General features: G+C 37.0%; 1 protein-coding gene across 13 annotated transcripts in view; it reads right to left on the bottom strand.

The window, feature by feature from the left end:
* Positions 1 to 224: 224 nt before the first annotated feature.
* Positions 225 to 25,888, bottom strand: part of ICE1 (interactor of little elongation complex ELL subunit 1) — a 37,170-nt gene continuing 11,506 nt past the window's right edge. For 5 of the 13 annotated variants that reach the window (XM_054818523.1, XM_054818519.1, XM_054818520.1 and 2 more), the window contains 10 exons: positions 24,187 to 24,276; positions 24,056 to 24,109; positions 17,454 to 17,791; positions 12,093 to 16,853; positions 10,166 to 10,334; positions 6,921 to 7,081; positions 4,424 to 4,614; positions 2,913 to 3,019; positions 2,056 to 2,154; positions 225 to 1,137 (listed from right to left, as the gene is read on the bottom strand). In XM_054818523.1, the coding sequence (XP_054674498.1) occupies positions 956 to 1,137; positions 2,056 to 2,154; positions 2,913 to 3,019; positions 4,424 to 4,614; positions 6,921 to 7,081; positions 10,166 to 10,334; positions 12,093 to 16,853; positions 17,454 to 17,791; positions 24,056 to 24,109; positions 24,187 to 24,276 (6,152 nt within the window). In that variant the 3' untranslated portion in view covers positions 225 to 955. Of the gene's footprint in view, positions 1,138 to 2,055; positions 2,155 to 2,912; positions 3,020 to 4,423; positions 4,615 to 6,920; positions 7,082 to 10,165; positions 11,137 to 12,092; positions 16,854 to 17,453; positions 17,792 to 24,055; positions 24,110 to 24,186; positions 24,277 to 25,888 lie in introns of those variants that run through there. The other 8 variants (XM_054818527.1, XM_054818521.1, XR_008576110.1 and 5 more) reach the window with 8 other exon arrangements.

Raw genomic sequence — 25,888 nt, 5'->3', positions numbered from 1 at the left:
TTAATGGATTTTTAAAACTACCTCCCCAGCCCCCAAGGCACACCAGAAAATTCTGGAGAGATGCAATATACCTTTTTTCCAGTGGCAGAACTGCAGTGTCATGGACAGTTCATTCATTGAAATGACCTCATAGGTAATTTTCTCCTGCCTCCCAAAGTAGTATTTATATAAGCTAGAAACTACAGTTCATTCTGTGTTATTTAAAGAGACCAACAAGAACACAATGGTGTTTGCTTCTTTTATTATGAAAGATACAAAAACACACGGTGTAGCGAAGCTATCATTAGAAACATGAACTTTTTTTGAACAAACTTTCTATTTACATAAACAAAATTCCCCAAGTGGAACAATATCAAATGTGAGACACATTGTCAGAATATACCATATATACAAGTTCAGAGATTTAATATCTCTGTTACTCTATACATGATTGTTACACAAAAAGTCAATTGCTACCTGTTTTACACAAGTATTTTAAATTAAGCTTATGAGACAACTCAAGCAAAATAAAGCAGAATCTGGCCAAAGTTCTGCTCTCTGAATGATTACTTTATAAATATAGTACAAAATAATAGAGCCAGGTTTTCAGCCAGGCTCAATCTTCTGTTGTGCCAAAAGGCCCATGTTCCAAATTGATGGAAGTAAAATAATGGAAACTATTACTGATTTTTATTGACATCAAATCAGAAATATCTCAGGAGTCAAAGATGCATTGGGTTTAGATCACTGATCAGTTATTAGGAAAAGCAAGTCTTTAAATTTATGTTTTTAAAACTCTTCCCTGAAACAGCAAAGTTAAATAAAATACTTGAGTTTGCTTTGTGAGATCAGACATTCTGTTAAAAATAAATAAATAAAAGAGGACACACCACTTTGTATTGTTTTTAGCTGGAATCAACTACTGCTTAGTAAAATAAGGCACTTCTTCCTTTAGATCAGTTCACTTCCCCAGATTTTAGTTTAGCTCCATTTTACACAAAGAAGTGATTTCAGCTATGCCACTTGTGACAGCAAAAGGGATGTTGTTAAAAACTGTTGCTCTCCAAGCACGGATGGCCTCAACAATACCTTCTGGATTGCTTGAACCCAAGTCACACAGCGCATATATGGCTGCCAGCTGCACACCCCAGGGAACACCTGCAAAAAGTTAACACAGATCAGCTTATAGAAACTTTGATATGCAATAATGTTTTGGGGAAACATGAATCTAAAGAAACTATTAGTTCAAGAATTGGAATCTAAAGAAACTATTAGTTCAACAATTGGGATGCCTAAAACCAGAAAGTAGCAAGATGACAACCTGCACAGAAATTCCATAACATCTCATTTTATACTAGCACTTTCCAGTTTCCTGAATTCACCAGGTTTTCAGTATTCAAAGGGCATAAAAGATTTGAGCATCTCATGATTTTACTCTAGTTAAGGGCTATCAGACTTTTATGAAAACAGTCAAGTTTACACAGAGTCTGAAACAGAGACATACACCACTTACTTGGAAGAACTTGAGATTGCAAGGAAGAGAAGCTATACAAATGGTTCAAAACAGCTCCCTAACATCAACCAATGCTTTACTGCAAAATGTACTTAACATCCAGAATAACTTAGCAATATAGACCTCTTCTGCCCTAATTGCCTTGCATTTTCTCAGTCAGGAATTTGGACTGTCTTGCAACCCTCTCCCAATACAACAATCTTGCTAGTATCAAGCTTCGTCATGAGCTGCTCAGGTAACAAATTAGCTATTACTGCTCAAGTTAAGATCACCCTTTAAGTTCCCTGAGGCAGCTGATATGCTGTTACATGAAGCAATGTAATTCCAAGGTGGCTGAAACTATCTCAGAGTTGTACTCTGTCTCAAAACAGAAGGCAATACCCATGCTTCATTGTTAGCTTCGGAAGAGAAAGGGACTCAAACTGAAAACTAGTGTTACATGCTAACATAAAACTGCACAAGCAGGCTGTTTTGGCATGTTTGTCTCAATTTGTGTGTGTTCTGTTTACAGTGGCAAAACACATTGCAGATGTTACACTAAAGTTCATCTAAATAAACATTACCTTCCTCTTTTGCATGCTGTACAAACAGTCCAATTACAGAACTAATATTCTTCACTGCAGCAAGATATCCTTCCTTCAAACCTATTTGGCCCAATCGACCTGAAAGAAAAAAATGTTACTATGTATCTGATATTTAGACAGTCACCTTCCTAATTTTTAGACTGCTGATAGTCTGTTGGAGTATCAACAGAAAATGCAAATTTCAAGTACAAAAATTAGTCATTCTTGTTACCATGTTGTCTTGGGAACAACAGTTGTCCTATTTTATTTCTTTTGTGACTAATGACCACAAGGCATTTTTCATCACATTGATCCAACCTCCCACGGGTTTATAATTTGTAAGTGTAAAGCTCTCAAATAATGCAATTTCTGTTTAACAAAAATATTATAGAGCCTACATACTGAAAATATCTATTGAAACCCAAAGTTTATGTATTTACCTTGAATGCCATCTAGATCCCAAATAAATGAATCTAACTTAAAATTGCAGGAAGCAGTACTATGTTGCATATAAAACCTTGTTTACACTTTGTATACACTTTGCTATAAAGCTATATGTAGTTACAGATGATTCATTTTAAATACATAAAACATATTAGTATTTGTTATTGTGAAATCAGAGTAACATCTCTCAAAATTTAAGTACATGCTTTACAGAGGCTGACAAACAGAAAATATCTGCATAGGATTGTAAAAGTTTGGCTTTTAAGGTGAAAATTTTTTGCAGAAAGTGAGAAAAAAAAAATCAAGATCCAAAAAAATGCAAAAATACTTCAATTCACTTTCCAGGCAGGCTGACACTCTCAAAGGACATACTTCACAAAGCAGAAGTTCAACCAAGAATTTAGCTTACTTACCAATTAGCCTCAGTGTCAATGCTATAACACTATCAGGAATGGATTGAGCAGTTTCATGTCCCTTTCTCTTCTTTACCCATTTATCCATAGAAGGCCAAAGTACTTTGCTGTGAAAGACAAATGAATTTGAAAATCTGATACTGCATGAAGGGGTGGTACAATATTTATACAACAATGAATGCAAATGGTTCTTCTGTTTACCATATATTTCCACAGCTCCACTTGCATCTTTAATTCACCTTCTACGGTGGCTCATAATATTCCAAGAATCCACTAATGAGTAATGTAAAGAAGGTTTTAAACCCAAACAATCAAAGCTAACTTTCTGGAGGAATCATTCCTGTTCAGAGTAGTATTCCTGTCCATCTTCCATTCATTTCCCTGCAACTTTCTGCATCTCTATCTAAAGTCAAGAACTTACTCCACTGACTTCACAGATGTATATGTAATCACATTGCTTTCAAATGTCATGCTGAGATGTTATGCAAGCTTCTTACATGACTGAAAATTCAGTTTGCATGTTACAAGTAGGATCTGATGCTTGTTTTGAAACCTGAAATGACCCGAGAGAAGACTTTTTTCCTCCTTAAAATGATGCTAATAGACCTAGTTATCTATTATCACCACAACTCCACACAGACAATCAACTCTGTATGGCGTTAGTTAAAATGACATACCTTTCACTGAAGCTAATCACTAAAAATAACTTCTTTACTATCTGAAAGCATGGAACTTGTATGAAAGACTTGATGACGACTAAGTTATTTGCATTTACTTTATACTCAATTATTACATTATGTCATAGTTAAAGAAATGACATATTTTTTGAGATTCTACTAGGTTATATAACCTCTACATAGAAAATATGGGCTGTCAGATCAGTATAGGTATCAAAATGAAGTCTTTCAAACCAAGTTAAGTATGGGAGCAGTCCATGCACTGGATTATGGGGTTCAAAAAATGTAAGACATTGAATCTAAGTACTATAATTATTTCAGAATTAAAATTAGACTGAAATCAGGATAGTACACTAATGAGCATGGTTACGTTTCACTTTTAGCACCGAAGGAGTGCTATTTACACATCAAATGTTCCACCCTCATTTTCTAGTCATAGGGGAGAGGGAAATTCAACAATTAAGTTTAGACAATCATTCTGCTTTGTTGACAAACAATGCATCTCAAAATCTTTCACAAATGTCCACATAGAGCTCCTTTAAAAGCAATTCTTTATTAGAACGGTTCAAAGAGGGTAATTTCTTAGACCAGTACCATAAACCCCTGTATTTCCTCATTGATATCTCATTCTATCTTAAAATAAGGCACACAAATACAGTAGTCTAGGTCTCATCAGGTTAAAGTGCCCTCATTTCTAAGTATCTATGCAATGTTTTATCATGTTAAAAGCTAAGTCATAATGTCTCAAATTTGGAAAAAACCTCACAACACCAAAACAAACCACAAAAAAAACCCAAACAGGAAAACATTTGAAAGAACTGCTTGCCACAATACCTTATAACATTGTCATGTGTCCAATCCCACTTTAGGTGAGAGCAGAGTAGATCAACAGCAAATACGTACTGCCAAGCATCTTCACTCAGATCTTCTCCGTATTGCTCACTCAGTTGAAATTCTACTTTTGAACACGACTGCATTTCTAAAAGCAGGTTTGAGACCATAATACCAGCATCTAAAGAGGAACTCTGGAATTTTAGAAGGTGATTATCTTAATGCATGAAAAGTTACCAACCCAGAACCAAACTCTTTACATATATTTGATTCTGTCCACAGCATCTTACACCATAAATTCAACTATGGGTTTGACTTAACACAAACAAAAAGAGTATATAAACTAAAATCTTCAAGTACTCAGTATTTTTCTTGATGAGTTTACTAAAAGGAGAGTTTGGGGGAAAAAAGCCAACAAAACTCATAAACCCTACACATACCCTTTTCTCTCCTCCTACAATTTCAGGATTTTTGTTTCTCTCAATGAAGCTTTAAGGTCGGAAGAGTGTTTTCCACTGCAAGATTAGACTAATCCTGCTCACTTTCTAAGTTGTTGGGCTTTTTAAAAATGATTTTCTGATGCTGAAATTTGTTATTGTTTATTGTTCATTAGGGGCTCATTTCCAAGCAAGTACTTTCAATAGTCGAGGTGGTAATAACTGTGTAAAAACATGTCATGTGAAACAATTCTGCTAATTAAATAGCTAGGGCAAGCAAGGAAATTTAAAAACAAACACCTTTTGAATATCTGAAGTATTAAGAAAAAATTCTAGGCTTATCACAAACACAGTGGGTGCTCAGCGTATCTTCTCGGTACAAATCTTACATAATCGGCAAGTTCTGCAGTGGTGCCAGTCACTAAAATGGAATACTTTGACGAAGAACTAAGCACCCACTCTACATGAGCTTTACTTTCTTAAGTAGAATAACCTCCTCATGAAATTATACTTAGATTGTTGACCACAATCCACTTGAAATATGTCCCTGTATTTCCACCTAAGTAAAAAAAAATTGTACACATAGGATGACATCATCTGCTATCATCAATATAGAAATTCCTAAGGTCCTTGTCCCCAGCTGCAGCTGCTCTCCTATTTCATAGAGATCCATAAAGAAAGTAGGTAGTGTGAGTGCATAGAATTACTATTTCCAGGAATATTGACTAAGACATACTTATGTACATCTCTATTGGCACGAGATTGAAAGCTGTACCCTAATGGAATGGAGAACACAAATTTTTTGCTAAACATGGATTGCAGTACAGCATAACTCTGAATACCAGAGCTTAATGCTACATCACAACTGTGATTTAATAAAAAAAGAAACATATACAAATCCATGCCGTCTTAACACACTCTGCTTTAAATGTGCAGTAAATCTGGAGGTTTATAGGGGCTGTAATTCCAGTGGTACCATATTAAATTCTGGGATGGTTTCAGATCTAAAAAAAAAAATAATCACACTTTTTCCAGTGGGTACAACACCTAAAAGCTATGCTGACAGCAGTAAGCCTAGCTGCAGTCCCCAAGGCAGTTGTGGAGGAGCATGTTAGGATAGGGAATAGGTGAGGTACAAATCACGATGATTTTGTTCACTTGATATTTACAGAACTATAGCATGTCCACTAAGCAAGCCTGGCATTAATACGGGGTTTTCAAAACTACCAGGGCCCTAGCCTTCAAGCAAACACACAAGTCTGTTACACAAACTCCTCCAGAAGTGAAGTACCTCTGACTTTCCATCTGCATGATGTAAATTTGCTCCTACTGATATCAAGTGTGTCCCAATTTTTCCTTCTTTGCAACATCCCTTTCAGGATGGCAATACGTGCCTGCTGAAAACTGACAGAAAATAAGTAACTCACTGAAGTGCCTAAAGACTTGAATTAAAATCTCAAAAGTCCTTAGGTCCTTAACACTGGTCATCCTTCTTCCATCATCACTGCAGCTTTGTACTGATCATGCCAACTGCTTATGAAATTAATTGGCTGATTTTTTTTGGTGATAAATGGGTATTTACAGTCTACCTCACAGAAAGATCACGAATAAAAAGAGACAGGCTCATCTTGAAATTAACTGTGATAAATAATAACCTATTACACAGAGAAGTATGAAAGACAGACAAGCTCAAAACATATTAAAAAACCCCAACAAAACAAAATATAAAAAACCACCTCAAAGTCACAGTTCCATAGAGGGACAGAATTCCCTAGTCCAAGAACACTCTAGTCAAAGTTTAAAAACAATGTTTACTTTTAATGTTTAATAAAGGGATTAGTATTTAATAGGGAAAACAAGAAAGGAGTTGTGTTCTATTAGGGTCTAGACAACCACAGGAAAAAGACCTGAAGCAGCATTAGTTGTGCAATTGTACAGATTCCATGGGCAATTCACAGGGTATCTTCACAATCTTCATCAGAAGCAAGCTGCTTGATTTGATTCAGCCAGCAAAGCAACCAATGCAGACAAAAGCTGATACTGACAATGAAAGCAGATGTTACCTGGTCCCAGTTGAGATAGGTGCTCAAACAGGCCAGTATCTCATTGCTTGCACTCTGCCTGACTACTAATTGCATAGCTTTGTTAATTGCACCTTGGAAGACAAATATGTCAGACCATACATTTGTGACAAATAAAATCAATTTTTCTGAGTCTGGGAAGTCTAAAGAAAAAAAGAGAACAAAAGTAAGTTTTTAACATTTAAAAACAACAAAAAAATATACTCAGGCATTAAAAGCTAGTACACTTCAGCAAGATAACTAGGAAAGAAGGCACAGAAGTCACATAACAACTGCAGCCCAGGGAAGGGGAGTCATACTAGCACATCTCAGTCCTGAGATTAAGAAAGAAAAAAAAACCTCAAGGAAAAAATAAATCCCTCCCTAAGCCACCCTCCCTATTTTAAGTTCAGTCTTTTTTTTAAGGGGAAAAAAGGCTTCACTGGATTTCGCTGTGTAATGACAGTGCAAGAGGACCTTTTCTTTTGCATTTCAAGGTTAATCTCCCTTCATCCTTCTTACTGCGCTTTAGTTCACTAAGAGTGGTCCTGGAGCATTGAAACTGGATATTTTTACGATGAAATTGAACTGGAAGATGCACTCCAGAAGCCTACCTAATACAGTCCAGTCAAATGAGCGCTCTGATCACTGGATCAAACTAGAGCTAGTCCAAAAGAAAAAAATAATCCTGAGATGTGTAATAATGTGAAAATCAGGTTTCAGTACAAATCCACAGTACTTGGTAACACCTTGCACCCATACACCTATGAAATCCACATGAAAAAACCCCACCAAATCCCAAAAACCTTTGCAAAGAACTTTCATACAATTCAAATATGAAATCTGATACCACTCAGCAATTTTCCCAAACTCCATCAGGGAAATTATACATTATACAAATTGTAAGCGAGCGTATACGAATGATGCATGTCAAAATTTGTATTACTGTAGACACAAAAAAGTGTGCTACTGATATAACTGAAGAAACATCATTCATTAAATTAATTCAGAGCAAGTATCTGACAACTATGTATCCAGAACTATACGAGTAAGAGAGGACAGAGTTCCAGGCCATCAAAGGGAAGCTAATAGACCTTTCTGAACACCAAAACAGAGATCTTCTAGGCAAAATATTAAGATAAAACATTAGTGTGTAGACTGCAAGTAATAAAAAGTACATTGGAATAAGCAAGAAGTACACATTACTTTCATGCATGAAATGATGCCTGAAACACTACTGTCACTATAAAAAGCTACAAAAAACAATGAAAACTGAAAAGCTAAATGTGTCTTCCATCTTCACTTCAGCATAACTTCTACATTTTTAGAAAGATCTTGAGAACTACAGAGCATATGAAAATACATCAAATCGAGAAGCTTTAATGGATTCACTGAGCATAAAGAATTTACAGAGTTACATCCAGTGTCTTGGATAGACCTTCCCTACTGTGAAGCCCTTCATCACATAAGGATGAACTTTGTTCTGTCAGAACAAGGACTGTTGCTGAACTAGAATTATCTACATGCTGCCACTTGAATTGCCTGCCCATGAACTTGGAACACTTAAAAGACTCACTCAGTGATGAGTAACAGTTAAAGGGGCGTCAAAAGAAGAAAGGAAAAAAAGAAAAAAGGAGGGGAACAGAAGAAGGGTAAAAGGAAAAATAACCAAAGAAAAGTAACATTTAATTTATAGTCTTTTAAGGCAGAATACCTGAAAAGAGAACAGAACAAAAAAGGATGGACAAGAAGTCAAGAGAACAGATGATGCAGGTCTAATGAGGTAGTACTGACTGTTTATAGTCAATTTGGCAATTGTGTAGCTGGCACATAGCTCACACTTGTTGTTGCCATAATTCTTATAGGAATTAATATGTGAAACTACATGAAAGAGAAAACCCTAAAATGCATGCACTGTAATCAAATCAAAATAAACAAATTAAAACCCCTCCAACCTTAAGATGTGTTTACAGCTGTTCATACTCAAAACTTAACAATAAAACCACAGAACAACCACAACAGAAATTTATCCAATTCAAAGTACAAAAGAGAAAATCATTCAATAAAAATCTGCACTTAGCTACTGAAGTTTGGATCTTACCCAGAAAAAGAAAAAAAGGGAATGTTTAATATTTGCAAGAGCCCACAAAAAGACAAAGTAGCAACATACTATGAAACAAAAGTCTTAATTGTTAATTTAGACTAAGAGAAGATATGTGACAAGTAATAGTTTCTGACATGGTGCAGTATTAAAACTATTAACATGAAAAAAGTGAAAGGAGAGTTATGATAGGCTGCACGAAGGACAGAAAAATAGAATAGAAAACAGGAATTCCAAAAAGAATCCAAGCAAAAACCCCAAACAAAAATATCCCACAACCCAACAGAAAAAGATAGTTAAGAACAAAATAAAATCAGAATCCATAAAAAGATTTAAAAAAAAGGACCAGAATATTATAGGGAAGATAATCACTAACTGAAGAAATCAAAAGTTGTAGCGTTTTGCTCCTCAGTGCTCTCAAATTTTATTTTGTTTTAATTTGAAACACAGATACCAGTATACTGTTTTGAGCCCTGGATGGCTCAATATTTTCAAAGTAAGTGAAGTCCTTCCAGAACTAAGACAGACTCTTAATTTAGTACAGTGATAGTATGTATGTATTACCTTTGTTACCAGGAACTAAAGGAAGGCAGGAAGAGGAAAGGAACCAAAATGAGAAAACTTCTCAACCAAGTGAGACTTTGGATAATGGGAAGTAATAAAACTTTAAGGAGGATGTGTTGTAGAAAGGCACTGGTTTTGATCAAGGTATTATCCAACTCCTGACGCTATTTTAAGCCAATACATGTTTTTAACTCACTGGCTTTATGAATCAGTGTTTTTTTAGTTAAAATAAGAAAATACTAATAAGTAAAAGGTACAAAATTCCCTGTAATCACATTATCACTTTGGAGATGGTGGGGCAAAAATGAAAGCACAGAGGATCCTAAATAAAGTATTTCTTTGGAAAAATAAGTAGACCACTAAGACTCTAGGTCATCACCGAACTGGTGATGTGGGGGAACTGTGAGAAGGGAAATTCCTTCTAGAACAGTCTATACTTCTGCACTATAGAAAAAAGTTCTAAGGAAAATGTCCCTTTCACAGGATTTTTGTTTGTTTGTTTTTACTAACATAATCATTCTGGAACACTACAGCAAAGTCACACAGCATATTTAAGATACAAGACCACTAAGCCATACTATACCTTCTTTAAGTAGGCTATAGCAGAAAAGGCGGGCTCTTTCCAAATCTCCCAACTGTCGACAAATTCCTGTATAGACTCGACATAAAGCCTGATTGAAATTGTAATTTCTAGCATTCTTCTGAGCCTTGAGTTTATTGAGAATAACATGCAGCAAGGAGTCTGCTAAATGCTATAAGGCACAGAAAAATTGTTAGGCTATTATATACTTGAGAATATTTGATAACATTATAGTAGTATTACAAGTAAAAAGAACTATTATCTTATTTGCAAGAATACTGTTTACATACGTATAAAAATGCAAAAAGGTAAATCAGAGGCAACCAGTGAAAGAAAAAAGAGTAAGGAGCAACTTCCCAGAATAAACATGCCTTAAACAGATGCAGAACGGGACTACTATTCTTTAAGTATAAATTGTTTAGCCATGTGATTAAAAACTATATTCCTTAAACAAAAAGCAGAGAAAGCAATAATGACAGGTAGAGGAACCCCAATAACCTAATCATAGCAAATGGAGCACCCTGACTTGGCTACTCCCAGAGCTGTTACAGGAGGACAAACAGCCAATTGTCCAGCGCACAACTTACTAGTCAACAGCAGACTCTCTCCCCAGATCACTTTTACGCACTGCAGGAGGTGGGGAGCAGGTGTTACTGTCTACAGTAACAAGGGACTCAATATGAGATGCAAGGAAGGAGAATATTGGGATTGTGCGAGACTTGCTACAGGATGTTTAGTGGGAGGGCTAAAAGTGGGAAGTAGAATGAGAGGTTTTGGAGTGAGGTGCTGGAGAGGCCACACATTTAGACTGGGTACCTGCGGACACCAGGGAATCTAAGTATTGGCTTTGTGAGGAATCAGAAGGTCCAAGACAGCTACCTGAAAGACCAGGGGTCTGGGGGTCAGATGCAGGTAAGGCCATAGGTCTGGACCAGTTACCGCAGGGATGTGTGTGCGCTTCTGTGTCTGTAGATCTGTCAGTGCATGAGACAAGTGGGAAGAACAGGAACCACCTACTGGATATACTGAGTGTCTAATGTTAGCTACTGGAGGGATCCACACTATCTGTATATATATGTATGTATTTTACACTACCAGGTTTCACCCTGATCAGCCAGACAAGGGAAGAAGATTAGGCATATATTGCGTGCATGTGTGCCTATTAGGCGTACATACTTGGCGTTGCATTGGCTGGACCTAGAAACATAAAGCTGCCACAGCCTTGCTTCTATGAAGTTACCAGATTTGGCAACTCCTAACAAAGATGACTCGAGAACTTGGTAGCAACTTCTGTGGAGACCTTAACTATGTTCAAGAAGTGAAACAGGGCAAAATGGTGCCATGTATCAGTTGGTGAATTGCTCTGCTGCAGACTACAAATTATCTATGAGAAAGACGGCAATTAAAGTGATTTTTTTTCAACACTGATGCTGAACAAGTTCTGAGAAACAAACTAATGAAAGATTTTTCCAATAAAATTCATTTGAACAACCTGATGTAGCATAATAAAGGTAAACATGGAATGAAAGGGTATGTCACTATTGTATATACAATGCAGTTTATTTTATTTAATTGAAAAAATAAAAAAGGTAATTAAACCTCACACTTTTAGAGGAACTCCTTCTACAATTGTTAATGCTATCCACTACAAAAAATGCGGCAAAAATAAAGCGTTTTATGCATACATCAGGAAAGCAAATGTATTTAGAAATGCAATTTTGCATCTTGGACACCACTGAGCAGTAATTTCTTGTGAAGTTCTGTATTTCCTTAAGTTATACAAGTTTAGACGTCTGATAACCTTTCAGGACTACACTTTGGCTCTGCAGATTGCCTGAACAATTCAGAATTCAAACACTACATACTTATACTCTTTTCATCTGCACAGCAGTCATTATTAAAACACAAAACTAAAAATTATGCTACTTACCTTGTTTTTTATACCAAATTCATAGACGACTTCTTTCTCTTCATCTCTCATTATTGGAATCTTTGAGATATTGCCAACATACACGTGACCTTTAATAACCGGTAATAAGTCAAAACAGGATTCAGCAATTTTCTTCAATGCCGAAGAAATTTTCTGGCAGCGAGGACCAATAACCCTTACTGCTACTGATGCCTCTAAACTGGAACTGTGTGCTGAATCACTGATTTCACAGCTTTTGTCATGGAAAGCCTCCTGCATTTCTGAGATTGTATTTTTAGTATTTCCGATACCAGCAGTACCATTGGGCTCCAGCTTTGGTGGTTCACTGTCCAACCTCAGTCTCTTTGCACTTCTTGGTATAGATATTGGCAATAGTATCCGTTTTTCAAGATGATTTGATGAGCTTGAAAACAATTGCTGATTTTGCACATTTTTGTCTTGATCTTTGCTACTATCAGATTTCAAATTGCTCCCAGTTTTAACAAAAGCAGTTGATGTCGATGCAATTGCTTTGAGCCCACCTATTTGAGCCACAGGTCCTGGCAAACTTTGGCTGTCTGAAAAAGCACATCGGTGAAGCTGAATATTGCCTTTCAGAATGTTTAGTGTCCTTGCCCTTGCAGACAGCTCTGGATACATAGTGTCCAGTATTTTCACAGAGTTCTCCTGAGGAGCACCTGGAGCAGCGCTATCAGCTACAAACAATGGAAATCTTCCTGGGACAGGAAGTGCATGCTTTGGAATGGAAGTACAAAATTTCAAAGGTGAGGAGTGAATCCTTCTACCTACTGACATTTCTGAGGGTGAGGGAGGAGAAAATAAAAGAGCAGATTTTACTGTTGGAGTATGTGTTACTGGAGACACGAAAGGAAGAACAGGAGTTTCATGTAGTGGGGATATGAGGTCGTCAAGAGGGGAAAGCAAAGAGGATTGACCAGTAGAAGACATTACTGGGGACATGGTACATGCAGCTTTTGGAGGAGTAGCAATCAAAGGCAGTAGCAGGGGCGGAAGAGGAGGACCCATCTCTTGCCTAATTTTATTTATAGTCTCAGATGAGCATTTTGTTGACATAGAAGTATCAGCTTTTGCAAGAACTGGATGAGTTAGTTGAACTTTGAGAGTCTTTGTTTTTCTTTTACCTCGAAATAGCCTCTTTGATAGCTTGGCACGCATTACTTGGGCGGCTGTCTTGGTTGAAAAAGTCAAGATTTCAGATGGTTCTTGCTCTTTGCACTTCAATTTATTGCTCTTTTCGAGAGCAACATCCACACAAGACTCTGATTCCAACATACACAGCTTCTCAAATACTGGTTTTTGTGGCTCAGAAGCCTGCCTAACTGTCTGACAATTGCACTCTACGTCAGATAGGGCTGGATTTGGAAGATACTTGACAAACATATTTTTTTTACTGCTACCATCTAGGATAACATCAGTGTTTTCTCCTATGTTGCAAGCAGTGCAAGTTTGAGTATGATTATATTCTTCAAACACTGAGACCCCCATACCAACACCATGTAGTAGACTTTGCTCTGCATTTGACTCAAGTTTTTCAGAATCATTTTCTTCTAAGCAATTGCCAAGTGCTAACATTCTTGTATTTAATTTACTGTTTTTTACAGCCAGTCTGCAAGTTTCTGAGAATCTGGTTAACATCTGGCACAGTGGTATTCTATTTTTTGAAGCATCTGGCATCACAGGGCTTTCTTTTGATGTCCCAGTTTTTAACAGACTTTCCTCTCTGTCATTGATGCATCCAGCTCTGTTAGAATCTACCATGCATACATTAGCACCCTCAGTATTTTCAGAGGTTACTAATACACAGTCTCTTTTCCAACAGGCTAAGTCTTCAGGATAGCCATCCCCAACCACACTTGACAGCTCATTTGCAGTATCTGGAGAGGTGTTTGTTTCCTTGTGTGTATCCACATCCACCATAGTGTCTGCTTTTAGATGACTAACTGTCAAAGTGTTTCCTGGGTGCATTGTTGAATGAAGTTCACAAACTTGGTAATCAACATCAACAATCGCATCAGTTTCCAGAGCACCCGTTGCAACTCTCCTGGAAGCTCTCAGGTTTTTTCTGAACATGGGAACACATTCAGAACATTTCACATATCTAACTTTTTGTATAGAACAGTCTTTCTCTTCAGATTCATTGCTTTGCTCTGGCATATTAAAATCAATTTTAGACCTTTTTATGGCATTTTCCTCAGATGCCTCAAAACTATTCAATTCTTTATTTTCTCCCCTGGCTGTTAGTGAACCAGGTCTAGAAGGATCTTTCCTAACCTCCCACTTAGAAGTCTTGCATCCTGATTCTTGACAATCAAACTTTTGGAGAAGAAAAGTATTCTTATAAGAGTTTGCAACCAGGACCTGTGATTTAACAGATGCCTGAGGTTCTTTATCTACTGGCTGCTCCTTCCCATCTGGAATTTTCGCTTCATTTTTGTGTATGTATTCTCTCTCAGGGCAGTCCAGTTCTTTGCACATGTTGCATTTTTCAGCAGATAGAATCTCAGCACCCTCTTCCAAGCTTTCTGAAGAACAGTTAAATGCACTACCGGTAACACAATTTTTATCTTTGTTTTCCCATGTACAGGAAAAAGCAGCCTTTTCTGTGAAATTAGTTTCAACAAAACTGACAACCTTCTGAAGACTGAAATTTAGATCAAGAGGCATTGTGGATTTCAAGCCAATTCCCACTCGCACAGGAGAATCTGTTTCTTCAGTATTTATACAACCCATCCCTAAGTCCCCTTGCGTAGAAAAAGCCAAGCCACTATTAAAATCTATTTCTGAAGTAGGCTGGCAAACAACCTCTGAAATTTTGTTTTTCTTCACAGCATTCTCTTCCCAGTTAAATAAACTGGAAGAAGTCTCAGTCACCAATTCCTCGCTTTGTTTATTTAATTCCTCTTTTATTTCATCACGTTTAATATTTTCAGTTACGAAGAACTGATTCAGAGGATTTGCAAACTGTGCCTCAGAAGTAAGATTACTTTCTACCAAGACAGAGTCAATGGTGTCCACTCTTTCTAACAGCTCACTGCTTTCCTCTCTGAAATCTTCTGGATTAACTTTGAACTCAGTCTCTTGAGATTCAAACACTCTAACGTTTTGAATTTTGGACAACCGACGTTCTAATGTACTACACAGGTCTTCAGGTTGTTCTATTTCACCTTTTATTTCTGTAAAATCTAACATAGAGGATTCACACTTAGCTACACTGCTTTCTGTGTCAATAATGAATGCCATCTTTGGTAGTACAAGTATACTTTCAAAGTCTGACTTCCCTTGCAATGAATTACTACTATTTTCTTCCCAGTGTGGTTTGCCTTTTAAATATCTCCCCTCCTTTATATCTACTAATTTTCCATTTTCTGCACTATGGAATAGTTCTGAAGATTCACCTATTTCTAGAACATTTTCTCCCTTAAATTTCATGGCTAGTTCAATAGTCTCAGGTCTGGTTATATTCATGTCTTCAAATTTGAGCTGTTCATCATCTTTTGTAAAGGCTGGCAAAGCAGTCCCCTCCATACCTACATTTTTGTCTATGTCATCCATAGACAAAGAATTTCTGTTTCCTTCAACAGCAGACACAGGTAAGTAATGTCTAGAGACTTTAGCAGTCTCTGGCTCGCGTTCTCTGTCCACTTCATCTTTTATTGTTTGCACACATTGTTTCTCCAGTATCTCTTCACTTTCATGTTTTATTTCAGAGCACTGAGAGTATGCAGAGACCTCAGTGTCTGCCTCAGTCTCCATAATTATTCCCTCCCCATCATGCCGTATCATTAGGTCTTTAGGATACTCCACTTCACAGACAGATTTTGGACCACTGAAATCAGAAAATACATTTTCGGAGAGCTCGCTCTCATTATTTGCCTCTGCACAGAGTCCTTTCATCTGTATTACAGCTGTTATTTCCTCTTCAATTATCAGTGGTTTTATGTTTTCCCCTACATCACTTGCCATATTAGTTAGTTTGATTACATTTTTTGATTCATTTTCAACCACTTCATTCTGTATCAACACATCAGATTTCTCCTCAGAATCTTCACTTTGAAGCACAATGCATTGCTCAGGTGGCAAATGAGTAACATTTTGGGGAACAGATACTGCCCTGGGAGCTCCTCTCTCTCCTGATAATCCATCTCTTTCTACTTTCGTTAATTCACCATGCTTTTCCTGTGTACCCTCATAATCAACAGTTCTGATTAAGGTTACATTCTCCTCTGTTTGCTCTATCTCACTACATTTTTCCATCTGATTCTGAAGCTTGAAACTGTGTAACATAAAATCAGCTAAAGAACCTCCCTCTTCACTGTGCATAACCTCACTATTTCCTTTCTGTTCTTCGAAGGCTTCCAATTCATGTGCTGTTGCTTCAGTTAATTCTCTCTTCTCAGTTTCTATATTCTCAGAATTCTCCTCCAACCAATCTTCGTTAGTTTCCACGTTAGTAATTAAAGTAGCAGCTTCAGCTTTCTTTGTTTCAGTATCTCTCTCCTCCTTGCTTGACATCTTTGGACCTATATGAACATTTTTTTCATTCCAACTCACGTTACATGAGGTTTCTGAATCAAGACCATCCTCACATGATTTGCTCTGTCTGTTACACTCCTCATTGAGGCTGAATACATTACAACTCTGAGGCCGAACTTGGTCTTCTTGTAAAATATCCTCCACTGCAGAAGCACTGCAATCAACTTCTTCATCACTTGAACCTGTGACTTCTCCAAACAATATATCCTTTAATGAAAAATACAAAGTTAATATTCCAAAGCCTGGTATCAGTTTTAAGATAGATTTCTCTAAACAAATACACCAGTGGCCATGACATGCAGTGGTTTTGAGAGATTTAAGGCTGATCAACGGAATTACACTCTTCTCTATCACTGGTCACAATAAATAAAAAGTACCTCTGTGAAAAGTCAGAGATTCTTTACCTACCTACTTGCATTCTAAGATTACCACAAAACATTTGAGTAGGTTCCCCTTGACTTTCAAGCTGTGGAATTTTGCTACAAAAACCATGCTTATACCAAACAAGAGTTGGGACTGTAAGTCTGCAACATTGGGAAAAAAAATTATGACAGCAGTTGAGACGCGAGTGACTTTGTTTTAAAAATACTTCCGAAAAATATGTTTTGCCCCCTTCCACAGGCAGTATGCTAGAAGGTAAAAAAGTATCCATATGGATCTAAACACTCACACAGAGACCCTTTCAGTGCCTGAGTAACTAATACTGATACTAAAAAAGAAAAAAAAAGCCCAGGAAAATAAAATAATTATTTTTGTAGTAATTATCCGACCAAATTAATGCCAAGTCAGACACATCCTGAAACTCACCTGTGTAGTAAGTGGTGAAAGCTGTACAGGAGAAAGTAGAGCAGGGAGAGGCCTGGCCCAATTCAATATATCCATCACATTTCCACCTGGGCCCTTTTGCTCCTGATCAGAGAAGTCTGAATCTGTCTGTATTATCATATCTACAGTTTTATCCTCACCACCGTGAAGACATTCTTCAGTAGTCCTGTTGTCAACACAGTCACCTGCAAAAGGCTCAGTACTCACTTCAAGTTGCGTGGCTGTTACAGAATTTTGCTTTCCAGCACTTTCTAGTGAAGAATACCAAGGTAGCATTTTGCCATCACACTTCCTGACCTTGTGGTGGATTTGGACAGTTTCTAAGACACAAAAATATTGTTAAGAATTTTTTCCCCTCCCATTTTTCTATATGGAGATAATACATCATGTTAATAAGAATGCATTACCATCTTTTCAAGTGATGTTCCCACAGACTAGTAATAAGCAGCACTTAATGTCACTTTCAGAAATATCTTCCTTACAGAACTCAGATGTTGTTATTCACAATTCTTTTTTTTATGAAAAAGGTATATGCATGTGCTCCCCCCACACCACTTTCTGACAAAAGTGCAAGCAAAGCAAAACAAGGAATTCATTCCCCACTTCCCATTGGCAGGCAGGCATTCAGCCATCTCCAGGAAAGCAGGTATCTATCATGCGTAACAGTTACTTGGGAAGACAAATGCCATCACACAGAAGTCAGTGCTGTGCAAGGCCCCCAGCTGTCCAGAAAGATTTGTGAGCCCTGAGATGAGATTATCATTTTCCACCCAGGCACACATCATTATGCCATTAAGAAGAGACAGAGAGTCTCTGGGCAGATGGGGGTCACGCGTAGCATCGACTTCGGGTGATAAGAAGTTGTGCTGTTCATCACTTGTTTTGCATATATTATTTTCTTGTTTATGTTTGTCCTATTAAACTGTTTTTATCTCAAGTTTTTTTACTTTCACTCTTCCGATTCTCTCCTCTGTCCCACTGCAGGGGCGGGGACAGAGAGACACAATGCAGAGGGGCAGGGAGCAAGGGGCTGCATGGTGCTTAGCTGTCAGCTGGGGCTAAACCACGACGGGCTGTAATTCTCAGCTTAAAGAAACCTGCAGCTTTGAGCCAGCAGCTGCACTTGCAGGCCAATTACAATTATACCCTGCCATAAACACAGTAAGGGAGTTCTTAGTTATATTCCTAGTTTTATGATTTAATATGCATACATTTAAGTGTTTGTTCTTTAAATTTAATACTGAGTCTAATCATACAAAATTTTGTCTTTAATGATGTGACTTAAAGCTGAACCCTTAAAAAGAAACCTTAGAAGTGAGGTTCCCCCTGCAACATACCTATGCCCAAAGGAGTCTGAACCACTAAGACAATGAAAGACACTGAGCAGCTGACAACCATTTCAAGATAATGTCAACTATACCAGTTTTACACAGTTATTCTAGCAGCAAGAAAGCACGTCCAAATGCTCTGTGTGATTCTTTACATTGTACTTTTGTTTTGTTCTTTTTCAAATCACACTTTTTATTATTACACAGTAACCCCTTTCTTATGAATGCAGACAGAACATAGTGCCCCAGGAAAGTCTAAACAATAGAGACAAAGAATCTAATTATTGCTTATAATTGTGCTAGATACTTTTAACAGTGAAAAGATGGCCTAGTTTTCTGAAATTTAAATTCAACGATTTTACAAAAAGAAAAGATGACCTCCAATAAAACAGTAGAAATCAACAATCCCAAAACCCCAGTGTGCCACATGAAACTAGAACCTAGTCTGTAGTATTTTCTATTCTTAGATGACATTTTCATGTGGGATCTTGTTTATAGTGCTCACAAACACTATTGGACACAGAATCAGCAGTAGTCAAGCAAGAGATCAAGCCTATTCTGTGTACATCCAAAGCACCATCTCACAGCATAAAGAACAGCATATGTACAAAATGGTTTAAAACAGAGGATGTATTGATTTAATTGGCACAACCTGTATTCTGTTGGAAAAATAAAAAAAGAATAGTGTACTTCATTACTGCTGTCAGTGTTTATCCACAACTAGAACTTGCAGAGATACTCCTGAAGCAGCATCAATGGTAGTATCAAATTCAAAAATACTAATTTAATTCAATACGTGAAAATGACGTCCCAGAAGATCTGTCTCCCAATAACTTTAAGCACATTCTGATATGTTGGGTCCACTAAAGGAGCTGTTAGGAAAACTCTCCAAAACCCCTATTTCCAAGATCCATCTCAGTCAATTCATATAGCAGCTCCATGTCAAAATCTCAATTGCTGCAACAAACAGTAAGAGGGAGAAACTGTTCAAACTAAAGGGCCTTACCACTTCACTTTCCCCAAAGATAAGGAAGCTCCGGTATCTCATTTGGTCAAAGAAGCATCTTACAACCTTTAAGATCACACACTGTTTCATAATGCTATTTCAAGCTAAAAATCACATAGAGCTTTCAAGATGTTCTGCATTTTGTCATGAAAAACGTAGATTCCTTTTACAATTCGAGTCCCATTAGACCATCCAAGGGAAAAAGAAATCTTTCACAAGCAGGAACAAAGAAAAGAAGGAAAATTCAGACAGTGGTTCTCTGTAAGATATAACTTCAGATTATATCTTAGATTTCTTTCATGCTCCTTTGTGCCAACCAGTTCTAAGCTCAGAACTTTCTCCACACTGAAGTGGACAGGAAAACACAGTTCCATATTTTGCCCCTAGAAGAATTTCAGTTAGACAACTGGGAAGTCCACTTTGCACAGTGAAATACACAATAGTTTTAAGTTATCAGGAACTTTGCATCCTATCTATACACTCAAGATGAGTCATGCACCTATATGCAGCCCAAGAATACTGATACACACCATTCACTGAAAAGTTCCCTCTGAGAAATGGATCAAAGATATAATTTCTGAATAACTAAGAGATTCTCCATCCTTCTTTCCTCATCCCTTTCCAACCCAGTCCCTGACAACTTACTTTGAATTTCTTTAGGAATGAGATGCTTTTCTCGTGGTTACCCCTTTATCTGTAGGAAGAGCTGTCATAGCAATTTTCAAAGGTTCAAGATATAGTAAACTTCTCTATAGGAAACAGCCAACTCTTTGGCACCTTGGCCTGAACTTCAGGTCCAGGAAAAGCCCTTCTCATTGGAAGGATCCTCTCAAAAATCATATTTCACAGATTTTACTTTATCCAGGAAATCGTACTCTTTTTCATTACGTCCCTTACCAAAATGATTAAGTTTTGTCCTCAAATCTACAACCTGGAATCTAGTTCATGTAGCTTCAAACCCTTAAATTGCTGCCTTCTCCCACTTCTGAGAGAAGATTAAGATTACTCTGATCTGAAAACACCATCAAAATCTACCATACACTACTGTGAAATACTTCTCTGATGAAGAATGGAGAAAGGAGAGCAGAGCTGAAATAAGCAATCCAATGCTAACATCGGTTGCCTTGGTATTAAACAAATGGAATTTTACATCTCAAATCTTCGCTTCTGATTGTCCACATTGCAGGGCAATTCACCATTGTGAAACAATGTCCTCCTCTCTCCCCACTCTAAACAACAAAGCAACTTTCTGAAACAAGTCTTGGTTTTTTATCTCAAAAAGAGGGACCACATTAGGACGCTGGATATTGTATCGAAATAATTCATCTAGCAATAGAATCTCTTCTAGTTTACAGCAAAACCTCATCACTACCAGCACAGTGACTGCAAATGCCTGGCAGTAGCAACTGCACACTTCTCAATGACAAACAGCAATATTTCTCTGAGGAAAAATCCCTCCACAGAAAGTTTCTAATGCCCTGCCAACAACCCTTGATTTTATTAACCTGTTTCCAATTATGTGAATTTCAGGATGTTTTGTACACTAGCTATTCTTCAGAACTACAGACAGTATTCTGTTTTTTGAGACAGCAAACCCACACATCCCATCATATGAAACAAATAAGGGTGAACACTGCATACCTGAAACTAAATGTGCAATGCTACACTATCTAAATAGACAGTATTATGAGAGATTTTCATAGAGAGAAAAGAGGTCTGCTTCTTAAATCAGTCATATCCTGTGGACTTTAACCTCAGGACATTAAAACGTACACAGGCCTTTAGGGATGCGGTCTTATCTTTGTATTTTACATGTAATGCCACTGCCTCATATCTCCTTTTATCTGGTATTAAAGCAGACACCAAGGTAACTCCAGTGTGCTCCTTTCCATTCCTGCTTTTAACATCTATATGCAGCTTCTCCTCTATCCTGCACACCCAAAAAGGAAGATCAGAAAAGAAGGGTATAGCTCTGTAGTAGGCCAGATTTAGCTCAGAGCCCTGTAATACATACTAATTGAAGAGGCTCAACTCCTCCCAGAAATGCTCTTCCCATCTTCCCTCATCTCCTCTCACCATAAGCGTCCATACGAACAGTGCATGTTGGAGAATCCAAATTACCGAAATCTTCAACATTGAGCTGCAAGATTCTTCAAATGCTTCTTCACATGCCCATTTACAATATAGGTGATTTTATGCTCAAATTACATGGGAAACAGTTTTCTGAAATCTAAAAAACCAGCAATGTCTTATTAACCTTAGATTGTGGTCGAAGCGTATTGGTCTGATGGTCAACTGCAAGTACAGTCAACTTTATTACTGGTAGATTTGTAACAATATTACCAAGACCAAGCAAAAATTATTTGACATTAAGTTTGGCAAAACCTCATTGTCCTATGTTGCTTTTACAATGGCACATTTATTGGAAAAAGCATAAATGGAAAGCCTGATGAGTCTTCCAGTTTTCATATATGAACATGTTCTTCAAGAAAGCCATTCAAACTAGTATCAACCTTGGTGGAACAGAGAAGGCACTGATTGTAATGGAAAGCTCTCGATATTTTACAGCACACTTGAGTGTACTAAGAAATCAGTCAAAGAGGTATCTTTCTGAAAGGCTAGATCCAGGCGGACAGATAAACTGACACTTCTCCGGAAAAGATACTTCAGCAATACTACCATCAAGCTGGTTTGCTCTCTAAGATGAAACCATTATAGTATGGGACAAGAAATTAGGGCAAACTCATTAAGATCCTTTGTTTTGCTAGAAGATTGCATCTGTAAACATAAGCATTTTGCTATTATGAATCCAAGGTAATGGCCACTTTCATGAGAGGCAAACAAGATGGATGTCCTAGGCTTAAAGAAGGGAAAAAAAAAATGAAACCCAAAGCAACAAACAAAAAGATGTATTTCTATGATATCTAGCCACTTCAACGAAAGCAAAAGAGGGACTGACTAGAAGGGACTGTTATGGACAATTGCTTCCTTTGTGAAAGTACTATAATTCCTTTGAGAAGATGTGAACAGATTCCAGGAGTCCTGTGCCATCTTTCCTAAAGTTCCCCTTGTGGCAGATGGGAAAAGGATGACCCTAGAACCCAATATCCCTAAAATAATCTATATTTCAAACTCTTCAGTTTCTTGTGCTTGTTCAAAAGAACAATCATTTTATTGACCCTTGATCAATAAATGAAATTCAGAATGTCAAGGGACTGTCTAGCTCAGTTTTGGAGCTGAAGCCACAGATCTGCTGCATTAAACTGGTGGCAGTGAGGTTCATAAATTGGTTTATGAGACTGTCCTTATATTTTGGAATTTTTAAAGTGGATTCCACTGGAACACAGTCTGAAACTAGATCCATTGGGATCTACACTGTTAGCAAGTTTTCAGACTTAACAGGGTGGGGAGACAGGACAACAGTTCACCTTCAAAGCTCCTAATAAGGCAGGGTGCTTATCCCACACAGTATCTCTACAGACTGAGTTACAGAAAACCAGAACAGTAAAGAAAAATGAAAGATTAATAAGCAAGCCATGGAGAGACAACTACAGAAATACTAACACAGTTTCAAGGCACCTATTACTCTTGAGGGCAGAAGGAAAATTACATCTGTTATGTGAAGTTAAAGCAGTTCAAATTTGCTTTGAATGTGCATGTAGATAACTACTCAGATTATTTTTTATTATTATATTGAATATTACGTTACCAAATTAAAACTACCACCAAATTATACATTTAGTTTCTCTATCACGAATATGAAAATTAATGTACCTTTATCTATGTATGGCAGGTACAAATAAAGAAAATGGTGGTAACAGCTTCTTAAATTTTACAATCCAACTATGTTACTATGTGTTTGTTTCAGACTAAAAAGAGTGCTTGCATCCTGTAATTCACATTATATGCTGCAGAGTTTATAATGATATAATAATAAATGTATAAACATGAGGTGAGTTTTGATCACTTAGAAACAGTCAAAGCAGCTGATAGTAAAAGAATTAGATTTCTAAATTGCAACAGCAGATTACAACAGCTTTTATTTAGAAGAGCATTCCAGTTTACTTAGCTGTTCAAATTAATATTTGCAATTATTTTCAAATATTCTAATCGTACATGTACTTGACCAAGCAATCACCAAGGAAAGTATTTAAATGTGTAAAAAAGTGTTATGCAAACAGTACCCAACCTGATGATATCCCAGTAAGACTAAATTAATGCACTTGCATATTACATTTACTGGAACCTACCTTCTGTAACAGTCAGTCTTCTTTTTTCAAGCCATGCCTTATCCTGAACAGAAGCTGAAAAAATGTACCAATATTTATTTTTGATCAGAAAAAGCTTCAAGGAAATTTCAAGACTTTGCATGCCATCTCACCCAAGAAAGGATCATTTTCCCGATTCTCCCTTTTTCCTGTTGCACTGTCAATGCACATCCAGAGTTCTTCTAACAAGAGCTTTATTTTTTCTGTTAAAATAAATTTTTTTGTATAAATTGAGCAAATGATGTTTTCCTCAGTGTGCTAAGAATACGTTTCTTTATTTTTACTCACAACACAGATATGCCTTCAACAAAATACCAAATACCCACAACAAAAATTAAGACAAGGGACAAAGGGGCATTTTAGCTTCAGAGAAAAAGAAATGTTAGATGCCATTGAGGGAATGGATCTTGTATTGGCCATAGCCACACAACAGACTGAAGGAACAGCTGCAGAATGCTTTAGCTTTTCCTTTCTATAGTGAGGGTGGCAAAAAGTTGTAGCAGCCCCCAGTGTAAAATGTAAACGTAGATTTGAATGTAGCATTAGTGAAATTAAACAGCTTGCTAAAACAACTCAGATTACATGAGCATAAATGGGCGAGGAAATCTTTTAGGAAGAAAGTATTTATATCACATTCACTCTTTATGCCCACTTAGTAGTAACCCATCTTAGTCTTACCATGGAGTAACAACACGTTATCTGAATTAATTATCAGGCCACAACATCAGTAGACATTGTCTCAAGTCCTAACAGCACCATTGCTAGGTGATGCCAAATAATGTAGTTCCAGAACCAGAAGAGCAGGCGGAAAGGGAGAAACAGACCAAAACCTCAACAAAATACACAAGCACCTCACCCATTTATGCCAAAACTATCATCGGATCCAACAATCTGGAACTGAAACTGGTTTTCTGCCAATTCCATAAGTCAAAGACCACAGCAAACTGCTACTATTTTATCAAGAGACATATTAAATAAACCCCAACATGTAAGAGGAAAACCTGCCAAATTTTGCATGACAGCTGTTAATAACACTAATGACTTCTCATTAGTAATAAAGCCTTGCTGCTATTTGAAGCTCAAATTAGAATTCAGATCTTAATTTTCCCATTTTGCCATTAATTAAGAGTTAAAGGATGAAATTGGGTACCAATTTAGTACAGTCCAAAAGACAGTAAAAAATGCCAAGACGCAAAAACTGACAAGGTCTACCTTTTCCAGAAAAGTTTAATTTTGACAACAAACTTTATATATAAATATCACAAAGCAAGAAATAGAACAGAGAAGTTGTTCTTTTGCTTAAAAAATTGCCTTCAGAATTTCTAAACTATTCAAAAGTAATACCAGTATTTTAAAAGATTTCAAAAATGCAGAAAAATAAATTTGCTTAAAGTTGGACTCAGTACTTTAGAGGAAGTTTAGAAGGGGTTTGATCCTTTACAGAGATTCAGATAATTTGTAGCAGGTATTTTAGATCATTAGGGGAAAAAAAAGTCAATAGCATAAGAACTATACACCCTGGACTTCCACTTGATTTACAGAGCCTCACATAGAAATTGTAGCAGATTACACGCCTATCTTATGTCTTTGGCTTTGCATGCTTCCTTTATGATTTCAATGAGCTTCAAAGACAATGAGATTGCTTGTATTTTTCTCAGTGTTTGCATTCTGTTTTATAATTGCACATCAATTGACTTCACACATGCATGGAGCAGACTAGTCATTTTAATGAATCAAGCATTTTCCTTACTGCAAAACCAAAAACAATCATCTATTACATTAGTCCTTCATCAGTGTAACATATTTGTATCATCC

The sequence above is a fragment of the Grus americana genome, chromosome 2, assembly GCF_028858705.1.
Source record: "Grus americana isolate bGruAme1 chromosome 2, bGruAme1.mat, whole genome shotgun sequence".
Classification (NCBI taxonomy): Eukaryota; Metazoa; Chordata; class Aves; order Gruiformes; family Gruidae; genus Grus; species Grus americana.
The sequence above is the reverse complement of the archived record's forward strand: the minus strand, read 5'-3'. Positions and strand labels throughout refer to the sequence as shown.